Genomic DNA, 21,677 nt, shown 5'->3' on the forward strand with positions numbered 1-21,677 from the left:
CAGTCCGGCCTCCTGCGATGACGTTTCATCACATGTGACCACAGCAGCCGGTCACAAGCTGCAGTGTCACATGGCCTGCAATGTCATCGTAGGAGGCCGGACTATGCACAGAGAAGACAGAAGGCGTAAGTATGAGCGCTTTTTTTCCCAGCGGAAATTCAGTTCGAAAAAAAACACCACAATGTGGTGCGGTTTTTCGGACGGAAGGTGCTGCGGGTTCCAGGTCAGATATGATGCACAGTTTTTACGAAGCGTATCTAACCCGTGGGAACCCAGGCTAATGCTGGATACACACAGCGTGTTTATTGCAGCTTTTATTTTTTTGCACCTTTTTTTTGCCCAGAAATGCTGTTACGATGTTTATAGTGAAATATAGAAAACACTACATACAAAGCATTGTGTTTTATGATGTTTTTGACTTTGTGTGGATCCAGCTTTAGACCAGATTCACAGCCAACTTTCTTTTAAAGACTAAAATGTAGCGGCTTGATGTTTGCTGTGAGTCTTTAAGTCATTATGAGAAGGTCCACACACAGCATTTTGGTTCGTAGCATTTTTCTGGCTCTTGTAATCCTGTAGTCATCCTCTTCACTATGTCTCCTACTTCTTGCTAACCTACCAAATGTATATTTGAAAGAAGTAGAGAATTGATGAAAGGGAGTGAGTGACTCCAAAATTTGTGGAAATTTTTAATCAAGTCCATTTGAAAACTTTTTTAGTTTCCATTATAGATCGATTAAGACAACAACAAAAATATGATTGCGATGGAGGACATAAGCTTTTAGCCATGTGGGTTTCAATTCCTGGCTTTAAAAATAGGCATGGGAAAGTAAATTAAGTAGGGGCTCTCTTCAGAGCAAAGTCATACTCCTCTTCCACCATTTTAGACAACATTTTCTTCTGATAATATTGGTGGCGAGTTGATCATGTCTTTTTCTTACCAGCAATTATAGATAGTCTTGATTTCTGATCAGTGTGATTACTTAAGACCATTTGTCACAAAATTCAACGCAATTTCACGTATCTTCAGTTAGGCTGGGTTCACACGTCCCGGTCAAAAAACACATTTTGACCACAACGTGAAGACCCAACCTGTAAAGGCACCAAATTGATATCATCTGTGTCAAATAGACCTTCATTTACTCAAGGCACCTTCCTTTTACGTGCCCCGCAGACCTGGCCATGCCATTAGTTATTGTGGTTTCATTTTTTATTTGCTCTTCTTTCAATTTGTTGTTTGCAATAACCCTGCATTGTTATGTGGTGACCCTGTCTCTGCTCTTCAGGTCATGCTGTCATTTTGTATAATATATACCCTGAAGTAATCATTTGTTAAAAATAAACTGGTAATAAGAACACTTATGTCTCAAAACTTTTCTGTGAGTACAGGCAAAATAGTGAACTTTCCAGACTCTATTGCAGTTTTTGCGCTGGGTCCTGATCATAATAAAATCCAAAATTTGCTTTTTGAAAGGTTGGTAATTCGGTTCTTAAATATTCCCCCCTGGGCAATTTCTCTATTCTTCAGAATCATCTGCAGTGAATGTTGTTTTCATAGAATCCTCAGGGTAGCAGGAAAGCAGACAGGCAGCGCTCCTTTCTCCAAGACATTACCAGGCATGAGCAGCATGAAGGCAATAAATCCTTATCGTCATTATATCCTCTATATCCAGGAGTTACATCTCAGGTCATCACACTTCTCGAAGAGCCATTTAAAATCCAGACAGACACCCCAGCAGATCATTACACAGATGGATTCATGTCAGCTTTAAAGATCTATTCAAGGAATATAAATTATCCTCTATATTCAGAAATATCTGTATTCACTATGAACTTGTCCCAACTGTATTTTCCAAGCCAACACTAAATATATGAAAACTCACAAATTGAGATTAATGGGCCAAGTTGCAGCCTGAGTGTGAACTTTTACCAAGGCTGTTTACGAGGAAGATAAAATGTTAAAACGTATTTTAAGTGATCTGGACAAAGAAAACATTCTGGACATGTGTCATGGGGTCTACAATAAAACAGCTTTAAGTGTTTTGTAAACTTTTCTTGCCTTATTCATTTTACTTCTGTTAAAAGAAAAGTCTAACTTCCCTACGCACAGTTTCTTCAATTTACGATGATGTCCGCACTGAGCTGCACTGCCCAGCATGCCCAGCAGAAAGTTAGTTCACTGGGCTGCCCTTACATTTTTTTTAGGTATATAAACTAACCAATAAAAGTTAAAACTATACATTTTATAATATACTTACTATAATATAGTCCCCGCCACGCACTGTTTACTATACAGTATGATGACGTTGTCCATAGTGACAAAACATCAAACTTCGGTGACATTTCAACCATAGTCAAAGCAGAGCTTTGGGCCTAAAATCTAAAAGCTTTTCAATGCTATAGGTAATCTTTTTTTATGTAGCTGATGATGACCACTTGAGTTCCAAGATCTGTTACGAAAGTCCAGTAGCAGTTTTTGCTGCAGTATGTTTTATTATTATTTAGTTCTATCTAAAGTCCTCCACACACAATTGTGGCCCTTTTGTGTTTTGTTTTTTTAGCCCCTGTGGAGTTTTTTCCCCCAAAAAAATGCAGCATGCTATAGGTGTGGCATTTTCTAGGGCATTTTACACCTATAGACTTTGGGGGGAAAATGCCACACCTAGAGTATGCTGAATTTTGGGGAAAAAAACTCCACAGGGGCTAAAAAATGGCTACAATTGTCTGTTGAGGACTTTAGATTATCATATTGACTAAAACTAACATCAGGCTCCAGTGTTTTCAGCAACTAAACAATGGTTAATAAAAAATTAAATAAAAGAAGAATTATGCGGAGTATACTAGGCTGCTAGCAGACTTTTAGTATATCATTATTTTACTTTTGAAAATTGTTTGAATTCCCAGTTCTCTGTGAATGGTTTGTTTCACCATCTAGCTTAATAGAGCTCAACTTTGTCTTACAATGTCTTTTCTGCATTCATAATATAAGTATGTCCACAGTGGAATATATATATATATATATATATATATATATATATATATATATATATATATATATATATAAATAAAACACTAATATAAGTAAGATATTGTATTTTTTCATTGGTACTATAGATAGAAGTAAAATTTTGTAATTTCTTAGCGGACCATGGTAATCCCAGTAAGTTGCAGCAAGCCTTATAGAAATAACTGAATTTGAGGCCTCACGCATGTAGCAGAGCTGTGTGCAGAAGGCTGCATGGAGCCCCTATGACTGTATACTAGGAAGCCATAGTCAATCTATATGCCACTGTATGATTTCCTTATACGGCTCTGTATTATGGAGGTATTCTCTCTTAGAAACAATGTGGTAGAGTAGGGCCTCTTAGACATAGATTGACACAATATAACTCAATGTTATATGAAGCCATGATATGGAAGTGTGCCTGAGTCCTTACTTTGTTTTAATTAAAATAAAAATTATATACATGGCAGTGGAATGCTGATCATCTTCTAACATTATTATGATTGCTATTGGCTAAATCGAATCTTATCTATAACCCTCATCATGGAAAGTTGTGCAAACGTTTGCAACCTAGGTGTCATGTTTTTTTGCTTCTTTCAAATATATTCGAATATGTTGTTCAACCATAATATTAAAACCACTGACAGGTGAAGTGAATAATATTGATTCTCTCATTACAATGGCGCCTGTCAAAGGGTTGGGATATATTAGGCAGGAAGTGAACAGTCAGTTCTTGAAGTTAATGAGTTGGAAGCAGGAAAATGGACAAGGGTAAGATCTGGGCAACTTTGACAAGAGTGACAAGAGCCAAATTCTGACGTCTAGACGACTGGGCCAGAGTATCTCCAAAACTGCAGGTCTTGTGGGGTGTCCCTGGTATGCAGTGGTTAGTGCCAACCAAAAGTGGTCCAAGGGAGGACAAACCTACCACAGGGTCATTGATGTGCGCGGGCAGTGCAGGGTAGTCCTTCTGGAGAAGAGCTACCGTAGCACAAATTGCTAAAAAAGTTAAAGGCTATGAAAAGCTTTGAAGACTTTTTTTTTTTTAACTAAAACAATGTATTAAAGTGTTTAATGCGACTTTGTAATTGGTTTTTATTAATTTTTTTTTTACTTTTCGAGATACATCTTCTATCCTGGATACATAGAAGCTGTATTCTTGTGCTTAGATAACTTAGATGTGATCGATAACAGGTTTATCCTGCGAGTCAGCCACATTGCCGCTGGGTTAGTACTGCTCTGTGTAGCCTAACCCTGACTTGTGTGATTTTGCTTGAATGGCTTGATGTGTGTTGGACACCAAAAACCCAAAAATGTAATTTTGATAGTGCCTATCAATTTTATCCAGTAAATGCTAAACTGTTGTCCTTTAGTAACATCTTCTAAGATAAAATATGAATGTGACGTATTGATATGAGTTATTAAATGTATCATTCCTTTCTTCTTACAGGATGACTACATACCATATCCCAGCATTGAAGAGGTAATTCGTAGAATGCATACTATAGTGCAAATTTTTAGTTATAAAGTTAAGACTGATACATCTCCTTTCTTTTGTTCACTCCTGTGTTCGGCTAAAAAAAGAATGCGCCAAAAACTGCATCAAAACTCTTTTGGTGATCCTGGCCCTTAGGTTTGATTTTTGATCGCTGCAGAGGTGCCAGGCTTTTATTTATTTATACATCCTAACGTGTTGGGTAGCCATGGACGGGATAAACACAGGACTTAGGCCCCATGCACACAGCAGGAATGGGCATCTATCATATGAAGTATGGTCTCTGAGAATTGCCATATAATGTTTTGATGGGTGCCATTTGTATAGAACTATTCTCCCAACGAAGCAATGCTTAAAGAAGCTCTGTACATACAGCATGGATGGAGCATACTGCGATTTATTTTCGGATACATACGGAATCATACTACGGAATCCTGTTCCTTCATTTGAACACACATGTACTATATGGGTAGGAATAATTTCCCACTTGCACATACATGTACATACTGGGGTAGATATCTGCCGCCATAGGAGTGTTGCTCGTGTAATCACCTGTCATAATGGGGACAGCAGCTGTCCTTTTAGATTCCTGTGTATAATAATATATATGGTATAATGTACTTGTATTTGGAGAATCCATTTTTTTTTAATTCACTCTAAAATAAACATACATATAAATATAAATGCTTTCGTACATGTAGCCCAAATCGGTGCGTAAACAAGTTACTCTCTCACAAAAAGCAAGGCCTCATAAAGGTACATCAATGAGGAATAAAAAAAATTTATGTCCACAGAAATGTTGACCGACATAAACGGAAAAAAATATTTTTCCGTTATTTATAATGTGTGTTAAGCAACTCCAGGAACTATAACAAAGGTTACAATGATGCTCTGTTACCTAGCATCAATGTCTGGGTACCGCGCTGCACCCATTGCTTACCACCACAGAAGTTGTAATTGTGTAAAAAGTGTCGTCAGGACCTCTTCTGTCCTTTATGGGGATTTTCTCGCAGAGTGGTAGATCTCAAAATTTTGATTTGATTTTGCCATTGATTTTATGTCACCCGTCCTCTATGGAATACCATACAACTGAACTTCCTGTAGACACACGTGGTTTCCCTAGACTATACTCTAAAGGAAGTTATATGCAGTAAGTTAACAGTTTCTAGAATGGAAAATGTATGCATTGCCCCTGTTTGTTCTTTTATATTGTAGATCCTGGAGAAGGACACTATTTACCCACTCGTTATCCTGCCCCAGTTTGGGGGTTATTGGATAGAAGATCCGGAAAACATAAGCACTCCAACATCTTCAGATAGTAGTATTTGTGATGAAGAGGAAGAACCCATGAGTCCCAGCACATATGGATATAAACTAGAATACAAAGGATCAGCTCGGGCATACAGAAAACACTTCTTAGGGAAGGTTTGTGGGTTTTTTCTCTGATACTTTTTCCCCCTTTTCCATTATACACATCTGTATATAAATTACAGAAGTATAATCACAGAAGATTCACGCTGTGCATGACAGCACAGCGTGATCTCGCGAGATCACGCTGTGCTGTGTGAGTAAGTCCCACAAAATTTTTACCGAAGAGTCGGAAGTCTGAATAGACATCACATCCTTGCTGGAAGCGATTTCTATTCACTCACAAGTTAATGTGGGTGTATGTGACAGCAGTACAGCTGTGCTAAGTACAAATGGACATGAATGGGGAGAAGTGTATGACGCTGATTTGTCTCTGATTGGTCAGCGTCATACACTCCTCTTTACAACGCCCACTTGGTCAAAAGTAAAAAAATGCCCAGTTGGGCATTAAGAAACGAATTCGCATAAATCTAAAATTGCTTATAACTTGCTAAAAAATGATAGTTTTTCAAATTAAAAACCACTGTTATCTGCAGTACAGCGCCGATCAGATTATGTAGGAGATGGGGCACTTATAATCGGGTGACAGAGCCTGTTTAAGTAACTTTGAAAATACATTGAATTGCATATCTTGTACAGATATTTTATGGAGTTATATCCTGTATTAGACCTAGTCCATGCATAGCATGTTGGCGCTGATTTAGGCGCGGAAACCGCGTCGGAATCAGCGCAAAAAAAAGTGCGAAATCGCCTCCCATTGAATTTAATGGGAGACAAAGGTGTTTTTTTCCCCAGGCGGCTTTGCGACATGTCCTTTCTTGCCGCAGTTCGGCCTCTAACCTCCCACTGAAATCAATTGGAGGCAGAAAAAGCGTTTTTATCATTGTTTTTTTTTACCCGCAGTCCTCAATGGTGGCAGGGGAACAATGCTGTGAAACCTTTCATGGCAAAAAAGAGCAGGCAGGTCCAAATCTGCCTCAAGGCAGACTTTTTCTGCCTGCAAAATACTCTGTGTGGACTGGCCTTTATAGTCCAGGCCTAAACTGACAATACTGCTAAGCTCAGACCGTGAACAAGCAGGGAATGCTGAGATGTCATAATTTCATGAGCCTGCAGTGCTGTGAATGCAAGCTTGAATGAGAATGGGCAATAATAGAGGCCATGAACTCAGGATAAGGACATCAAGTATTTGCAAGGTTAAAACTTGATGTAAATTATATATAAGCAAATCATAAAATGTCATTCAAAGGTGAACCTATGCTGGCATACATAACTAACTGGACTTCAGGTGGTAGACAAACCTGAGTAATACATGTACAGATCATGTTCTGCCTGTTTCTTAGATATAATCTCAAATCTTTGGAAGTCTCCATTCACTCCAGAAACTGTACAGTAATCTGAAGATTACTGATGGAAAATATTGGTGTAACTGCAAATAATGCTACGCCCCAATAATGCCCACCCAGACATACATAAAAATGTTACCCTATCCGCTTGGTACAGTGGTGTTAGGCAAAGGCTTTTAGGTGGATTATAATATATTTAAAAAAGAAACCTTTTCTTAAATGTTTTCAGAGATATACAGGGGTCTTGGTAGCTTTTGTGGGTGACAAAATCTGTTTACCTGTGCTTCACATATCTTGACTTTAAAGTGGGTTGTCCCCATAAAGACAAGCCCTGTCCATTTTCCGTATTTGATCATATGGACTTTATACTAGGGTGGAGAGCTACTCACGAAGAGAGGCTTGTGAGAACTTGAGCCGTCCATCTATAACATAGACATATTTGGTATCCATGTTACCGTAAGAACAGTGAACACATTATTTTCAGTGATCAGTATATGGCATAAATAAAAATTATAAAATTGCTTTTTTCTGCATTCAACCCAGTTAATATAAATTAAACGCTTACTTTTGTGCATGTTAAAATAGCCCCGAAAAAACTACAGCCCGTTTCACAAAAACACACACCTCATATAGCGACATTGACCTAAAAATAAAAAAGTTATGGCTGTTATAGCTATGAATGTGGAATGGAAAAAAATAAATCTTCTGGCTGTCTAAACAATTACAGCACCTACATTTTCCAGCACTTAAAGGCTATGTTCACACGGAGTATTTTGGGGGAGGAATATCTGCCTCAAAATTCCGTTTGGAACTTTGAGGCAGATATTCCTCTCCCTGCACGCCGATTTTCGCGGCGATTATCGCGCCGTTTTTCGCCCGCGGCCATTGAGCGCCATAAAACAGCGAGAAATACGCTTTCTCCTGCCTCCCATTGAAGTCAATGGGAGGTCAGAGGCGGAAGCGCCCGAAGATAGGGCATGTCGCTTCTTTTTCCCGCGAGGCAGTTTTACTGCTCGCGGGAAAAAGACGCCGACGCCTCCCATTGAAATCAATGGGAGGCGTTCTCGGGCCGTTTCTGCTGAGTTTTGCGACGCGGTTTCCGCGTCAAAAAACTCGGCAAAATACCCCGTGTGAACATAGCCAAAGGATTCAATTAAGTTTGCGGCATACAGCTGCCTCTCTTCTTCTTATGGTATATTGACATGTAGCATTTATTTTTTTGGCCATTTCCTGTTAAAATGTACACGCAAAATACACGTAAAATATAAGCAAAATAAAAATCTGCGGAAACTTTGACATCATCCCTGGCTACATACCTGGTGTACAGTATACTGGATGAAAGAAGTTAAGGCATAAGAGTGCCCATTGTGAATATCGCCCAAGGGCCCATGTAAACCTAGAGCCGGCCCTGCTTGTCCTACCCCTGTTGCCAATCATATCTGCCAGTATCTGTCATGTATACTGGAATAAAACTATATAGAATTTTATTGAGCTTCGTATCTAAAGGTAGATCTTAACATTTTCAACACCAGTATCATTCTGAGTGTTCAGGGTTTATATCAGGGGTCTCAAGCATGCGGGCCGCATGGGGCCCCTGAGGCTGTCATCTGCGGCCCGCGGGACACAGAGCCGATACTAGTATCGGCTCTGCTCCAGGACTCTGTGGAATTCCCTGACATCGCTGTCCATACATGGACACGCGATGTCCGGGGCTTCCCCAGAGCCGGAGTCCCGGTCAGAGAGCTAGTATCGGCTGTGCTCCAGGACTCTGTGGAATTCCCTGACATCGCTGTCCATATATGGGAAGTGTTGTCAGGGTCTTCCCCAGAGCGGAGTCCCGGGCAGAGCACTAGTATTGGCTCTGCTCCGGGACTCTGTAGAATTCCCTGACATCGCTGTCTATATATGGACAGCAATGTCTAGGGCTTCAGCTGTGCTCCTGAGATCACTGTCCAGCTCTGGGGAGTCCCAGTAGGAGTGCTACTAGTTCTCTGCCCAGGACTCCAGCTCTGGGGTTGCCCCTGATATCTCTGTCCATATATGAACAATGATGTCAGGAGCAGAGCTGGAATCCCAGGCAAAGTGCCAGAAGCGGCTCTGCTCCGGGACTCCATATATGGACACTGATATCGGGGGCTTCCCCAGAGTTCCGGAGTAGAGCATATACTAGTGCCCCTGATAGCACATTCCCGTCCAGGAGGATCCCCTGACGTCACTGTGTATGGACAGTGACGTCCTGGGCTCCTCCAGCAGAGGAATCCCTGGTCAAAGCGTCGGCAACGCTTTGGCTGGGGATTCCACTGCTAGAGGGAGCCCCAATGGAGCTATCCACTGGGGGGGGGGGGTGGTACTATCTACAGAGGTCACTGTGGCAGCATCTACAGAGGTCAGTGTGGCAGCATCTACAGAGGTCACTGTGGCAGAATCTACAGAGGTCACTGTGGCAGCATCTACAGAGGGCACTGTGGCAGTATCTACAGAGGGCACTATTGCAGTATCTACAGAGGGCACTGTGGAATTATCTACAGAGGGCACTGTGGGTGTGTGGCAGTATCTACAGAGGACACTGGCATTATCTAGGGGTGTGTGGCATTATCTACAGAGGGCACTGTGGCAGTATCTACAGAGGGAACTGTGGCAGTATCTACAGAGGGCACTGTGGCAGTATCTACAGAGGGCACTGTGGCATTATCTATAGATGTGGAAATATCTCTAAAGGGGCTGCCCAATCTTGACATTTGTGTGTCTGCCAAACGCTGCCAACTGAGCCACCGGAATGCATTTAACGACACTTAAGCTGGAAAACTGGATTTTTGAAATAAGTGGAGAAACCTCACAAATTTCCGTTAAGTTTAAACCTAGCGCTATTATTATAGTAATGTAGTGTTATTATAGTAATGTAGTGTTCTAGTAATGTAGCATTATTATAGTAGTTCAAATAACTAATTGATTAACAATAATTTAGTATTGTATCAAATTTGAAATTTGCGGCCCGTCAACTTCACATTTTTTCTATATGTAGCCCACTTACCCGGCCAAGTTTGAGACCCCTGGTTTATATAAACCATTAACAGGTTCCCGACCGCTGGCCGTAAATATACGGCCAGCGGTCAGGGTCTCTAAAGTCCGGCGTATAGTATATATACGGCCGCACTTCAGAGACTGTGCACGCGCGATCGCGTGCACACAGCTCTATGCCCTGGCTGTTGCTAACAGCCATGGGCACTGGGCAGAATGTCAGGGGTCAATCTTTTGGCCCCTGAACATGTGATCGCTGTGACAACCAATCACAGCGATCACATGCATTTCTGCTTAGAAAACAGTGTGCACGCGATCGCGTGCACACAGCCCTGTGCCCTCGCTGTTACCAACAGCTCTGGGCACTGGGCAGAGTATCAGGGACCAATCTGATGGTCCCTGAACATGTGGTCGCTGTGACAACCAATCACAGCGATCACATGCATTTCTGCTTATAAAACAGTGTGCACGCGATCGCGTGCACACAGCCCTGTGCCCGCGATCGCGTGCACACAGCCCTGTGCCCTCGCTGTTACCAACAGCTCTGGGCACTGGGCAGAGTATCAGGGACCAATCTGATGGTCCCTGAACATGTGGTCGCTGTGAAAATCACAGCGACCACATTTGTTTTATTTTGAGTTTTCTGGCAGTAAATCTCCTGCCTCTTTTCTTCTCCTCAAATATTGTTTCAGTTTGAGGAGAAAAAGAGACTCGGGAGAATTGCTGCCAGAAGATTACAGTGAAAAAAAAACAAACAGTTACACTATAAAACATTCTCTGTATAGATAGATTTCTATCTATCTATACAATCTATCTATCCATCTATCTTTTTTTCTATCTATCTACCTTTCTTTCTTTTATTCTATTAGAATAGGCAGGTAGGGAGTATATAATTATATATATATCCACATATATATAATATATATAGCAATAGCGGTTTATTTTTTTGTTAGCGGTAGTGTAGATATATATAGCAGTTAGGCCCCATGCACACGACAGCAAAAAACCTCCGTTTTTGCGGACCGCAACTGCGGTCCGCAAAAACTGAGCCATTCACTTTCATTGAACGCTGACACCTTTCAGTAGCACTACGGAAGGGTGTCAGTGCCGTGGAAATGTTCCGGGAATTATGGAACATGTCCGTTCTTTCGCATTTTGCGGGCCGTGCTCCCATACTTTGTATGGGAGCACGGCCCGAAAATGCGGCTGTCAGTCAGCGGCCGGCCGTGCCCGCGATCGCGGACAGCAATTGCGGGCACGGTCGTGTGCATGGGGCCTTAGTTTGTGTGTTTTATAAAAAAAATAAAAAAATAAAATTTGTTTAGTTAGTGTTAGTGTTAGTTACGTTATGGAGAGGAAGTTGTTTAGCGCCGAGGAGGCATACGCCATGCTGTGGTCTGAGTCGGAGACCGCATCAGAGATGGCGTTCGAGATGGAACCTGTTTTAGGTAGTGACGATGACAGCGTCACTTCAGGTTCATCTTCAGGGGACGTTGTCCCTGATGCAGTCGAAACTGCAGAACATGAAAGCGCAGGGCCAAGTAGCGCTGTAGCACGGGACAGCCTGGTCCCTCCAGTCCAGGCTCTTGTATGGGCACCTGCCCCATCTTTTGGGCCTAGAATCCACGGATTTACTGCCACTCCTGGCATAACCGTGGACAATACAAATTTTGTCCAAATGGATTACTTCCATTTATTTATAACGGACGACATCCTAAATCAGATTGTCCACGAAACAAATTTATATGCCACGCAATATATAAGGCAGAAACCTTCATCCACCCATGCCAGAGATTGGACGCCCACCAATTTGCAGGAATTAAAAAAAAATTTGGGGCTCACCCTAAATATGGGTATTGTCAAAAAGCCCTCCATTAGGTCTTACTGGTCAACAAGACCCGCCCAAGCCACCCCAGTATATTCTGCAGTAATGCCCAGGTCTCGTTATGAGACAATAATGAGGTTCCTCCACTTCAATGACAACGCACAGGCCCCCCCAAGTACCGATGCAAACCGGGATCGGTTGTTCAAAATAAGACCGCTAATAAATTCCCTGAATAATTTATTTCTGCAACTCTACACCCCTGAGCAGAATGTAAGTGTGGACGAGCAGATATTTTGGAAGTGTTATAGAAACTCTGTTGAGTTTTGTAAAACCAGCTTTGAAAAAAAGCGATATGTGAAATAATCTTCTTCTATCGTCCGCCCTCCTACATCTCTATGTGATAAATAAGGCCACATATTTGGTATCCCCGTGCACGGGAGAAGTGGCAGAATGTGAACGGAGATTAATTTTGACCGTGGTCTATACCGTGTGTGAAAAATGCTGGTATAAACTGACGCATTTGCTAAAAAATTGCTAATTTTATTTTGTTCCATCTTATTCAAGAAACTTTCAGAAGAAAACTGGACTGTCTAAAAATATGATAAACCCCTTGAAGAAAACCTTGTGGGGTCTGCTTGCGTGAATGAAGTCATTTATGGGGTGATTCTAATCTTTCAGCAGCATTACACCCCCCAGAAAACAGTATGCGGCTATAAAGTCAAGTGCAGAATTCCTGGACCGAAAAGGCCAAAAAGCCTCCTTTTATGCCAAGCCCTGGCACATGCCCGCACAGTGAATAAGGCCCACATATTTGGTATCCCATGCACGGGAGAAGTGGAAGAACGTGAAAGGAGATGAATTTTGGCCGTGGTCCATACCGTGTGTGAAAAATACTGGCATAAACTGACGCATTTGCTAAAAAAGTGCTGATTTTATTTTGTTCCATCTTATTCAAGAAACTTTCAGAAGAAAACTGGACTTGCTAAAAATATGATAAACCCCTTGAAGGAAACCTTGTGGGGTCTACTTGTGTGAACGAAGTCATTTATGGGGTGTTTCCAATGTTTCAGCAGCATTACACCCCCCAGAAAACAGTATGCGGCTATAAAATCAAGTGCAGAATTCCTGGACCGAAAAGGCCAAAAAGCCTCTTTTTATGCCAAGCCCTGGCACATGCCCATGAATAAAGCACACATATTTGGTATCCCCATGCACGGGAGAAGAGGAAGAATGTGAAATGCGATGAATTTTGTCCGTGGTCCATTTTGTGTGTGAAAAAGCTAGCATAAACTGACGCATTTGTTAAAAAAAAAAGCTAATTTTATTTTGTTCCATCTTATTCAAGAAACTTTCAGAAGAAAACTGGACTGTCTAAAAATATGATAAACCCCTTGAAGGAAACCTTGTGGGGTCTACTTGTGCGAATGAAGTCATTTATGGGGTGATTCTAATGTTTCAGCAGCATTACACCCCCCAGAAAACAGTATGCGGCTCTAAAATCAAATGCAAAATTCCTGGACCAAAAAGCCTCCTTTTATGCCAAGCCCTGGCACATGCCCGCACAGTAAATAAGGCACACATATTTGGTATCCCCATGCACGGGAGAAGTGGAAGAATGTGAAAGGAGATTAATTTTGTCCGTGGACTACCGTGTGTGAAAAATACTAGCCTAAACTGACGCATTTGCTAAAAAAGTGCTGATTTTATTTTGTTCCATCTTATTCAAGAAACTTTCAGAAGAAAACTGGACTTGCTAAAAATATGATAAACCCCTTGAAGGAAACCTTGTGGGGTCTACTTGTGTGAATGAAGTCATTTATGGGGTGATTCTAATGTTTCAGCAGCATTAGGCCCCCCAGAAAACAGTATACGGCTCTAAAATCAAATGCAAAATTCCTGGACCGAAAAGGCCAAAAAGCCTCCTTTTATGCCAAGCCCTGGCACATGCCCGCACAGTGAATAAGGCTCACATATTTGGTATCCCCATGCACGGGAGAAGTGGAAGAATGTGAAAGGAGATGAATTTTGACCGTGGTCTATGCCGTGTGTGAAAAATGCTAGCCTAAACTGACGCATTTGCTAAAAAAGTGCTGATTTTATTTTGTTCCATCTTATTCAAGAAACTTTCAGAAGAAAACTGGACTGTCTAAAAATATGATAAACCCCTTGAAGGAAACCTTGTGGGGTCTACTTGTGTGAATGAAGTCATTTATGGGGTGTTTCTAATGTTTCAGCAGCATTAGGCCCCCCAGAAAACAGTATACGGCTATAAAATCAAATGCAAAATTCCTGGACCGAAAAGGCCAAAAAGCCTCCTTTTATGCCAAGCCCTGGCACATGCCCGCACAGTGAATAAGGCTCACATATTTGGTATCCCCATGCACGGGAGAAGTGGAAGAATGTGAAAGGAGATTAATTTTGTCCGTGGTCCATACCGTGTGTGAAAAATGCTAGCATAAACCGACGCAATTGTTAAATTCTTGCATTTTTTTCCAATTTTGCCCACTTTAGAGAAAAAAAAAATAATTATATATACTGACAAATGCCACTAAAACAAAGCCCTATCTGTCCTTTAAAAAGAGTGTAAAATTCAAAGATGAACTTTATTCACCTGCTGAGTTATAGTCATCTAAAGAAGCGCATAGCAAAATTGTGAAATTTGCTCTGGTCATTTAGCTGTAAAACAGCCTAGTCCTTAACCGGTTAATAGCAGCTCCATGATTTACTCCTTCTTAGGAGATGCCTTTAGTAAGTAGCGCTCTGTAGTTATACAGTCAGTCAGGTTTTAAAATTAAATTATCTAATAAATTAGAATGGTGTTTAATTATCAGAAGCGCTGTTTATTCCTGTCCTCATTCACTACATTTTCATTAATTTCTATTCTGAGAATTGTCTCTCATCTACCTTTACCCATGTCTATACTTATGACTACTATGACAATGATTTACTACTGCAACTGTTATATGAATATCCAGCACATTATATACTGTATGTGATAACAAAATATTGCAGAGTTCCAACTCCAGTTCCCTAATACAAGGAGGTATGACAAATATATCAATCCTGTTTTGATGATCTCTTTACCCTCCATAGAGATAGGATGACCATTTAACCAATGGATGATCAAGTGCGGTAACTGTCAGAAATACAGTATAGTATAGGATAAGGTTTAGAATACTTATTATATCACAATCAAGAAAAAATTTTCCACTCACCACGGTCTCAAAATCTTCCTTTATTAAGTAATTGAAATACTTAGTGTTCCGCAGTTTGGAGGAACTTGACAATTATATTAAAGAATTGTAACAAATTATTCTCAATAGCCAAATTCCTCCTGCTCCAAGCAACATCCACCTAAACTTAAAGGGATTGCCTCATCTGGACAACCTCTTATTACACCTTTGCGGCCCCTGAATTCATCTTATTGTCGCAGTTCCAACTTCTCTATCCATCAGCCGTGAGCCAGGAAGCTCCGCTTGGCCACTCATTTCCCATTCTGTGGCATTTAATGAAAGGGCAGGCATGTAATATATGGTTGCGTCAAGTAACCCAGACTGCAAGCTTCCTTTCTCTGAAATAAATACATCTGCGGCAGAAATCGCTCTCCTGTCCTGACAGTTTGCTACAATGTATCAGTGCAGTTAAAATGTACCAGCCTAAAGTCCAGGCTATTTAGCGCACATAAGATTGCCTAGACTAGATAGAGTTGTATTCATCTCTCAGGAGTGAGCAGGACTAGGTCAACTTTTAGATAATGATGACTCTATATGTGTAGCACAGAATATAGAAGAATAGTAACAATATGAGAAATCTTTATGGGTACAATTTTATAGCATTATAAATACATAACCCCATGTGATCACTCTTCTGGATGATCAAACATATGTGGATTATCAAATTGCACAAGACCCAGCCCTTCAGTTGGCTTCTACTTCTTGAAAACATATTTTTAGCAGGTTACAAGACCTAGAGGACAAATTGAAGGGAGTATAACTACAGGGTCATACTACACAGGGTGTGTTTGTAGTCTTTTACCATTTCTAGATAAAGCTACATGAACTATGCATTACTATCGCTAATATTGCCTTCCAGAGTCATGGCTGGTTTTTTTATTCCACAGACTTGAGGGTTGCGTTCTTCTTGACCTTGAAGAACAAAAATGAATATCCATAATAAAAACAATAAATGCGTTCCGTACATTCAAAGTAATTTAAAGGAGGGCACACCATGAGAGGAACTTTATATATTCCAATTGTTATAAAGTTTATGGTGGTGGTGAACTATGTTCTAATTTTAACTCTTCCTTTTCTAATTATAGCTCTGGAAGGAAATAAGGTCTAAGTGCAAGATCTTGTACATGACAAAGTGATGAACAGTATTGATTGGTTTTCCTTTTTATTCAGGATTTGATGTAATTTGTTCACATGAACAGTTATTGTATCTCAAGATAAATGAAACTTTTCACCTTGAAATGACTTTCTTGGTTCCTATATATCCTTAGGCAACTTTTTTCTAAATATATTTAGTTTGCTTCATAGATTTCTTGTGCATTCTTAAAGCCATTTTTTTTTTTTTTTATCTCCCAGACTTGTTCTCTGTCTTGGCATTTGATATAGCTAAAAAAAAACACGAGCACTGTGATCACCTTATTGGGAGCAATTTTGTACATTCATGTATATTGAAAGTAAACTGATGTGCCAATAAGGATTAAAGAGGACCTGTCACCTCTCCTGACATGTCTGTTTTAGTAAATAATTGTATTCCCCATTAAATAACCATTCTTGAGCATCTTTTCTTAGAACTCTACATTGTGGCATTGTTCTGTTATTTCTTCTAGATGTCTATGAATAAGTTGACAACTTGGTGTTACCAGTTGGGGGTGTGTCCATACACAGACTGACACTGTCCAATCAAAGCTGACAGAGTGAGATTGTGTTGAGACACTCCCCCTTGACAAGGGGAATGGTAACACCTAGTTGTAAATGTATTCATCCATTTTTAGGAGGAATAACAGAGGAATGGTATAGATCAGAGTTCTAGGAAAGATGCTCCAGAATAGTTATTTCATGGGGAATACAATTATTTACTATAATAGACATGTCAGGAGAGGTGACAGGTCCTCTAATTATAAAAACAACTTTCTCTGTCTAAAGGTAGCCATACACTTTAGATAGTTGTCGTCCAACAGCTGTTCTTCCCAACTCCCCCATATGCATGTACGCTTGGCTCAGTTTGTGCTTTGAACTGGGAGAGAGAAAAAAGCCTCTGACAGACCCCCTCTTGCAGCGGCTTATCTCCGCGACTATATAGGATCGGGCATGTTGGATTTTAACATTGTTGTCAGGGAAGAGTCAGGACACCCCTGTACACATTAGATAGTTGGCCGGTCGCACTTAAATCTAGGGTTTGGACGACTTTTATATAATGTTTGGGCACCTTTTCTACATGGTCATGGGTGTTTCCATATGAGTTGATCTGATATTGAACAGACAAAAGCAAAGACAGTTTATATATAGAAAATTTCCATTGTTCTTTGATGTTTACTTCTCCTCAATCAACATAATCTGTTTGTCTTTTTGATTTTTAGGACCATTTGAATTTTTATTGCACTGGAAGCAGCCTTGGGAACTTGATCCTTTCCATTAAATGTGAAGAAGCCGATAGCATAGAATATTTAAGAATTATACTCAGGTGTGTATGAAAAATTGGTAGATACTGATTATAACTGACTAACATCCCGGATCATGGCAAATATATACCAAAGCAATGAAAAAATTGTTATCTTGTATTTAGCCATGCCTATGTACTAGAGGCAGACTGGGAGTGACCTGGGTCCTTTAAGAGGGTTGTGGTGGGTTGAGTGTGGTGTAGTAATATCAAGCAAAAATGTACCACATTACAGAGGCTTCTTTACCGTACACTGGATTCTCAGGCTCTTGTTTTTGTGCATTTACCCAATAATGTACACTTGTATGCATACATCTTACATTAAAGAAAACCTTCATTGCCTTTCCCACTGGTCCCCACTATACTCTCCTTCACAGACAGTAGAAAAAGAGAAAAAGATGCCTACTCCCCACTCCATCTCTGGGAAGCAGCTTCCATGCTTTCCTGCAATGGGCGGTAGAAGTTCTGTTAGTGAATAAATAATATGTACGGTATTTCCAACATTTATATAAAATAAAGGATTTCTATACTGGTCTCCAAAAGCATATTAAAGAACCCGTGTGGTCACCTCTGGTGGAAGGGCCTGAGTCTAGGCCGCCGCCTGAAGTTCCATTTTGTCCCCTTTTCATCTACGAGATATTTAGGGTATGTTCACACGCCCTATGTACGGACGTAATTCAGGCGTTTTACGCCTCGAATTACGCCTGAAAAACGGCTCCAAACCGTTTTTTTACGCGCCGCTGTCAAAAGTGCATGTCACTTCTTGGGACGTAATTGGAGCCGTTTTTCATTGACTCCATTGAAAAACAGCTCCAATTACATCCGTAATGGACGCCGCGAAAAACACGTGCACTTGCAAAAACGGCTGAAATTCAGGAGCTGTTTTCGCCTGAAAACAGCTCCTTAATTTCAGACGTAAATTGTTAAGACGTGTGAACATACCCTTATAGTGCTGCAATGCAGAATATGACATATACACCCACAATGTAAACACCACTACAGATGGCTTTATGTGTGGGGATAAAAAAACAAAACAACAAACTATGAAAAAAAAAATTCTGTACTATTTTACTAAAAAGTTGTGTTCTATCTTTGTAATGAACTGATTTTTGTTGTTTGTTTAGGTCAAAATCAAAAACTTTACATGAACGAATACCGCTTGCTGGGTTTAGCAAACTCCCCAGTATTCCCCAGATAGCAAAGGTAGTGTAACATTATGCTTCTTTCTATTTTTCTTCAATGTATATTTTCTTTTATAATTTTCATATAGATCAGAGGAGAAATCCGCTTACAATATCTTCGTTTTCGCAACTTTAGTTACTTTAGTCCCCATACACACAGTAATATTTGGGATTCATGTTATGTGGATCTGAATACAGTGCCCAGAGTATTTAATTAACCCATACTGTACAGTACCTCCATGTGCCTTGTAGGTTACACCGTTGACACACAGAGGTTTTTCATGGCATGACCTAATACATGCTGTATTTTGGAAGTATTCTCCCCTAGAAGCCGTATGTATGTGCAGCTTTGATACCTCATTGGGAATTGCATGACAAAAGTCTCCTTGTAGCCCAAGCCTAACATAACTTTCATCTGATCTCCCACAATGCAATATTCTCTGGTAACCGGAAACCAGTAGAATTCTGAATTTAGCTTTACACATGAATGGAGAAGAAATCATCATCATTCAACAAAGTAATTACAAAACAAGTACATATAAAATGACTAAGAATTTAATGAACATTGAATCTGGAATGTTCTAAACTCTTTTTCTTAATCTGCGTTTTCAGTTTTTTTTTATTTGTTTTTTTAACAGTAACAAAATAGTACAAAGGAATCCTCATTTTAAATATCTGACTTGTCACATTGCATCAGACATGGCTGTGAGATACATGTACACATATGGGAGTTGAGTCAAAACATCCTATTTCCTTGAAAGTTTATTAGTAAGAAGACAATGTGATATATCGATTCCTCTCTTTGCGTCTAATTGTGGACTCTTTTGTTATTATTACAGGCCTTATGTGATGACGCCACTGGGCTCAAATTTAATCCTGTTCTCTACCCCAAGGTACACTGCACATTTACTTATTGAAATGGTAGATTGACCTCTGAAATTTTCACTAAGCTTAAAGGGTTTTTCCAATTTTTAAACTTGTGTGCAGAAGGTTTAACTGCAGTAAGTTTAGTCACTTACTGATATACTGTCTGCATCTAAAATTCCTCTGTAAGCCTGTCTAACATGCAGTCACATGACCATGCTCCTGGTGTTTATCTCCTGCTTTGTGATGGTCATAGTTGTGTACAGGAAGTCAGACATCACACCCCTCTTATCTCCACTGCTTCCTGCTCCACACTCCTTCCTGTCTCTGGAAGGATCATGTGTCACATGCTGGGCAGAACATAGTGCAGAGTATAACAGCAGAACAGCTGAGCTCTGTCTCAGTAGAAGACAGTGAGTAATTTCAGAACTACCTTACAAGTTGTTATAGAGGGACATGCAGGCAGCTGTAAATAAGCAATATCTATGAGAAGGGAGAGGAATCATGGGAACTGTAGTCCTTTACATAAAAATCCTGCAGAAGAAAGCACTAGCAAAATGAAAATAAATGTGCTGCATAGAGATGGGCAACATAATAAAAATATAAAATAGCTTCTGTGGCATCATCTGGTGACAATTCAGATACACGTAGGTGCTTTTTCTGTGGTTTTGATAAGCTTGGAAAACCAATTTAAACTAGACTTGTCAGCTCTTCTGACATGTCAGTTTTAGTAAATACCTGTATTCTCCATATCATAACAATGCTGGAGCATCTTTTCTTAGAACTATCTATTCTGATATTCCTATGTATGAAAAAATTAACAACTGGGAATTAATAGATTTCCAGGCAGAATAACCGGGGAAAGAAAAGATGCTCCAGCATTGTTTGTTATTCTATGTGGTATACAAGAAATTGACTAAAACTGACATATCAGGAGAGCTGACGGGTCCTGTTTGAAATATATTTGTTGTGAGGTGTTCACACTGTGTAGCCTTGGTGCAGTTTTTGCTAATTTTTTTTATAGATTTATAAGTTTTTATATTTTAACATTATATTTTTCAGCCAAAACTAGGGATAAGTAATAAATAATTTCTACTTCTCTCTCTTGAAGTCCAATGCCAGTTGTAGCTAAAAAAAACAACTGCACCAAAACTCCCCTTATCTATGAACGTGTGTTCTTTTTAAATATGTTTGATTTTTTTTCCAGGCGTCACAAATGATTGTTACATATGATGAACATGAAATCAACAATACATTCAAGTTTGGTGTTATATATCAGAAGATTAGGCAAGTAAGTGCAAAGTCATCTTTATAATGTACACGCTCCTATGGAATTTCTGAACTCTATAGTAAAAAAACTTTTTTGTTTCTCAAGGCTTTATGCACACAGCTGTATTTTGGCTCCCTAGAAGAGCTGTTTACTTTGGGAAAGGCTTTTCTGTTGTCTTAGAACAGGATCCCATCTCATCCTAAGGCCTTATACACACGAATGTGTCCGTTATGCATGCGTAAAAAATGCAGCGTTTTTCTTGCGTTGCAGTTCCGTGTGTCATCAGTGTTTGTTCCGGATGCTATCAGTTTTTGATGTCAGTGTTGCTGCACATTTTTCCTTAGCAACTGTTGCATGAAACACGGAGCGCACACGGATGACGTCCGTGTGCTGTCCGTTATTTTCACGCACCCATAGACTTCAATGGGCGCGTGGTCCGCAAAAATGGACCAGAATAGGACATGCAGTGAGTTTCATGCAACAGAAAGATGCTGCGTGAAAAATCACGCATGTCTGAATAGCCCCATTGAATTGCATACGTCCGAGTGCTGTCCGTTGTTTTCACGGACACCACATGGACGTATAAAACCTTTGTGTGAATAAGGCCTAAGGCTAAGTTCACATCTGAATGGGAGGCTC

The 21,677-nt window shown here is 40.2% G+C and overlaps 1 protein-coding gene across 6 annotated transcripts in view; it reads left to right on the forward strand.

Annotated features, from left to right (window-relative positions):
- RAP1GAP2 (RAP1 GTPase activating protein 2) overlaps window positions 1-21,677 on the forward strand; it is a 669,125-nt gene that overhangs the window by 580,804 nt on the left and 66,644 nt on the right. For all 6 annotated transcript variants that reach the window (XM_075854239.1, XM_075854235.1, XM_075854234.1 and 3 more), the window contains 6 exons: window positions 4,455-4,487; window positions 5,715-5,924; window positions 17,644-17,747; window positions 18,848-18,926; window positions 19,744-19,797; window positions 20,976-21,059. In XM_075854239.1, coding sequence (XP_075710354.1) covers window positions 4,455-4,487; window positions 5,715-5,924; window positions 17,644-17,747; window positions 18,848-18,926; window positions 19,744-19,797; window positions 20,976-21,059 — 564 coding nt within the window. The remainder of the gene's footprint in view (window positions 1-4,454; window positions 4,488-5,714; window positions 5,925-17,643; window positions 17,748-18,847; window positions 18,927-19,743; window positions 19,798-20,975; window positions 21,060-21,677) is intronic.

The sequence above is a fragment of the Rhinoderma darwinii genome, chromosome 2 (assembly GCF_050947455.1).
Source record: "Rhinoderma darwinii isolate aRhiDar2 chromosome 2, aRhiDar2.hap1, whole genome shotgun sequence".
In the NCBI taxonomy this organism is placed as follows: domain Eukaryota; kingdom Metazoa; phylum Chordata; class Amphibia; order Anura; family Rhinodermatidae; genus Rhinoderma; species Rhinoderma darwinii.